A 4444-nucleotide genomic window follows, 5' to 3' on the forward strand; every position below is an offset into this window, starting at 1 on the left:
CTGCCCTCCCCTGCTGGCCTGATCTTGCCCCCAACTGCCCTCCCCTGCTGGGCTGATCTCTTCCATAACTGCCCTCCCCTTGCCATCCTAGTTGCCCCCAACTGCCCTGCCCTCCCCTGCTGGCCTGATCTTCCCTAACTGCCCTCCCCTTGCTGTCCTGATTGCCCCCACTGCCCTCCCCTGCTGGCCTGATCCCCCCAACGGCCCTTCCCAGCCAGCCTGATCTTGCCCCAACTGACCTCTCCTGCAGGCCTGATCTCTCCCCCAACTGCCCTCCTCTGCTGGCCAATTTGGTTCTGATTGGTCAGTTTCTATGCCAATCAGCGTCAAAAGCTCCGCCTCCTGTGCAGCCATTGGCTCCTCACACTTCACCCAGAGTTGGTTCTGATTGGTCTGTTTCTATGCCAGTCAGCGTCAAAAGCTCCACCTCATAGGCATCCATTAGCTCCTCACATTTGACCCAGATTTGGTTCTGATTGGTCAGTTTCTATGCCAGTCAGCATCAAAAGCTCCTCCTCCTAGGCAGCCATTGGCTCCTCACAGTTGACCCAGATTTGGTTCTTTTTTTTTTGGGGGGGGGGGGTGCTGTTTATTAAGTGGTTATTACAGGGATCAGACCACATAAGTGGTGTCAGCCGTGGGAATGTGACCTGTCAGTGTTGATCACAAAGCCCCCAAGGCTGGTCCTGGTGAGCCCCAAGGTCAGAAATGAAACTGAAAGGCCTCAGTCACATGCTGCTTCCTGGTGTCCAGGCTGGACAGCAGGGAGGAGATGCCCATGACATGCCAGGTCTCCCCATCGGACACCACCAGGGTCTGGTAGGACAGCAGCTGCATGCCTGCCTCTGCCAGGAGCCCAGTCATGGTAGGCAGCATGGCAGGGTTGGAGGGCTGAGCGCAGAACAGGAGCAGGGGCAGACCCCTGTGGAGAGGCACTTCTGGTCTGAAGGAAGCTCCGTTGAGTGCCTGAAGCACAGGTGTGGTGCCCTGGACAAAGCCCAGAGCCTGGTAGGGGGCACCTGCCAGGGCCATGCTCAGGAGGCCTTCCCCACATCCTTGCTCTCCTGGCACAGTGGGGTTATGGGAGGTGGTTACATTGAGGCCGGCCTCCTTCACCAGCAGCTTAGCGTTCACATCCGCATGATTGGAAGCATCTTTGAGGAGGCCGACAATGACTGTGGGGCTCAGGCAGTTCCTGGCATTCTTCAGGGATAAGCCCTGCGTTACCACCTGGATGGTCCCTTTGGGGGACCCTGCCCAGGCTCACATCAGAGTTCCCAGAGCTTCTGCCAGACCGATCCAAGGTTTGGTGCACGGAGAGAAGGCCCTGGTAAGGGCCTGGGCATTCACGACCCCCGCGATGGCTCTCCCCTTCACCATGTCCATGAACTGGACAGTGATCTCCTCCCCACAGCGGCTCTGGGCCTCCTTGGTGCTGGCGCCCAGGAGGGGGCAGCTAATGATGTTCTCGTGGTCCACCAAGGCACGGTCCCGAGGCCGCTCCTCCGTGAACATGTCCAGCGCTGTGCCCGCACACTGCCCCGACTGCAGGGCCTGGAGCAGGGCACCCTTGTCCACGATCCCTCCGCAGGCACAGTTCACCACACGCACACCCTTCTTGCACAAGGCGAAGGTGCTGTTGTTTAGCAGGCCTGTCCTGGAGGGCGGGAGAGGGGTGTGCGCAGTGATGAAGTCACAGAGGGGCCAGATCTCCTCCAGGGGCAGCTGCTGAATGCTGAAGGAGGCCAAGACCTCTGGTGAGATGATGGGGTCATACCCTACAGTCTTCATCCCGAAGGAATGCATCCAGACAGCCACCTCTCTCCTGATCCTCCCCAGGCCAAGAATTCCCAGGGTCTTTCCATTCCATCTGGTTCCCACGAACTTCTTTCGGTTCCATTTGCCATTCTTCATCGAAGCCATAGTCTGGGGAATCTGCCTGGCCAGACACATGATCATCCCACAGGTGAGCTCCGCAGCACTAAGTCTGTTCCCATTGGGAGTGTTCATGACCAGGATGCCCTTCCTCGTGGCGGCCTCCAGATCCACGTTGCCGATGCAGGTGCCGGCTCTGCCCACCACCTGGAGCTTCTCTGCTGTGTTGATGATATCTGCAGTCATCTTGGTGGCTGAGCAGAGGATAAGGCCTTTGCAGTCCTGCAGCTCGGCTATCAGCTCCTCTTTGCTCAGGTTCTGCTCCTCCACCACCTGTAGCCCTCCATCTTGCAGGATCTTCTGGCAGCAAGGGTCCAGGCTGTCACAGATGAGCACTTTCTGTAGATTTGCAAAAGCCATTGCTGGAGCTGGCCTCAGGATCTACAGCTCTCCCTGGACAGAAACACCTCTAATCCCCCAGATTTGGTTCTGATTGGTCAGTTTCTATGCCAGTCAGCGTCTCTGGGCCTATCAACTGGGCCTGATCAGAAAGGCAGGGCTGATCCGCAGCCCTGGTGGAGTCCTGGAGAGAAATGGAGGCGCTGCTGCTCGCCAGACTGGGAGAGAAAAAGAGAGGCAAGTGCTGGTCAAAAGCTGACAGAGGCAACAGATTAGTCCCTGCTTCTCTCTTCAGGCCTCTCTCTGGCCCTGATTCGCAGACCCCTCAGCAGTCAGTGCTAGGGCACTGCGCCTGCAGCTGAAGCAGTCAGCGGCTGGGTTGCCACGGCAACCCAGCACTGACTTCTGGTCTGGTCCAACTTTGGTTGTAAAGGTGTTACACCCTGGCTCTTCATTATAGAGAGTGGGGTTAACTATTTGAGATCTCTGTATTAAGTCAGTAAAAATGAGGCAACAAGCTCTCTTAACAGTGAATAGCATATTATCCCAAAAGCTATAAGTAGGAAACGCTTTTACGTAAATTATTAATCTTAAATTTACAAAAGGATTTGACTACTATCAATTTTTCTTAGAGGTCTGACTGATTTTATAAAAAATTCTGCTTTAGACTAATTTACCTATTTATTGCTAACTTGATCATTTTGGCCTGATGCAATACGGGTGATATTAAATTCAGATTTGAAGTATTGATATTTATCTGACCTAAATGATGGCAATCCTTATATTTCCCCGACCTGCGGGGTCTTCTAACGGGGGTACCGAGGCAGCGCACCTAAGGGAATGAAACAGACAAGGGACGCAGAGAATGGAGGCAAGACAAAAGGGTTTCTGATCAAGCCTCAAAACTTTATTTTTACAGCGTTCCTTATATGTGATTTCTAGAAGGGTGGATGCCTAGGAGGGGTGGGGGCTGACCTAGATAATCGGCTAAAGTCATCACTATAGATAAAGGGTGTGGCAGTTGAAGGGCGGCTACAGAAGAAATGCTTTGTCCTCAGGCAAGAGGAGGTGGGCCTAGTTACAGTAACTTACTGAAGGTCAGAGTTAATCCTTTGACCGACTCTTGGTCCCTGACATCTCCTCCCTCTCTGTTTAAGAAACGGGAGTGGGCATTAATCGACCGAGGAGACATTGACCTGGTTCCTCCCGTGGGCTTTGCATACCCACCATGTGTGGCTCTTGACATCTTTTGGGGAGGAGAGGCAGAGCCATTATTTTTATCGATGTCAACCTCTATGCAAACCAGGTATACTCTCAGGGAAATCCAGAGGAGGTTGGAAAAATATCCCAACCTTCCCTTGCAATGCTTTGCTCTGCACCCGGTTCGATACCCATACCTCTGGCTCTGGCTAGAGCGTAGGTAAGCATCCCTCTGGTTAAGATGCTGTCCCCGTAGGGAAGGAGCGAGTCTGGGTCTGGAGGTGCTCTCGCTCTTAGTAAACCGAGTCCCACCTATCGGCCACTTCCAGGCGTTGATAATGAATCTGAATGGGTTTTGCTAAAGCTGAATCTATTTGCTGTTTTACGAGGTCTGTTATTTTTCTAAATGCCCAAGGGTCAAATGTAAGAATAAGGAGAAAACCAACAAGGGGACAGGGGACCAAGGATGGGGAGGAGGGTAGGGGAGGAGTCCATTCTTGACGAGGTCTTCTTGTAGCTTCTTGATCTTGTCTCGGACGATGCCAGACTTGTTGGCGTAGAAGCAGCATCGTTCCTGTAGAGCCAAACATATCCCTCCCTGTTCTGCCGTGAGCAAATCTAACCCTCAAATGCTTTCCTTGGGGGCCTTCCACACAGTGGAAGGGATTAAATCCTTTCATGTACTTATAAATTGCTGCCAAACATTCAAAGAATTAATTTGTAAGTTTGGGATAACTGTACAATATGCTGTTGTAAAATATCAAAAATTATAATGAAATTATAAAATATCATGTAAGAATATTCTTTGTTCTAGGCCATGGCAATTCAATCTCAAACTGGCTATCAATTTCTTTTTGTATAGAAAAGGTTTTAACCAGTTAAAGCCTCCTAATAATTTCTAAAAGTCATTTCTACACCTTCTGAGGCCTAATGCATTGGTTATCAATTACAATCTGTAAGATATTTGAAG

At 51.8% G+C, this 4444-nt stretch overlaps 1 protein-coding gene across 1 annotated transcript; it reads right to left on the reverse strand.

The window, feature by feature from the left end:
* Nucleotides 1–702: 702 nt before the first annotated feature.
* Nucleotides 703–2295, reverse strand: LOC103287298 (D-3-phosphoglycerate dehydrogenase-like). The gene is given in 1 exon segment (XM_054715570.1): nt 703–2295. A coding segment is annotated over 1 exon segment (1593 nt).
* Nucleotides 2296–4444: the final 2149 nt, after the last annotated feature.

The sequence above is a fragment of the Eptesicus fuscus genome, chromosome 5 (genome assembly GCF_027574615.1).
Source record: "Eptesicus fuscus isolate TK198812 chromosome 5, DD_ASM_mEF_20220401, whole genome shotgun sequence".
Lineage (NCBI taxonomy): Eukaryota > Metazoa > Chordata > Mammalia > Chiroptera > Vespertilionidae > Eptesicus > Eptesicus fuscus.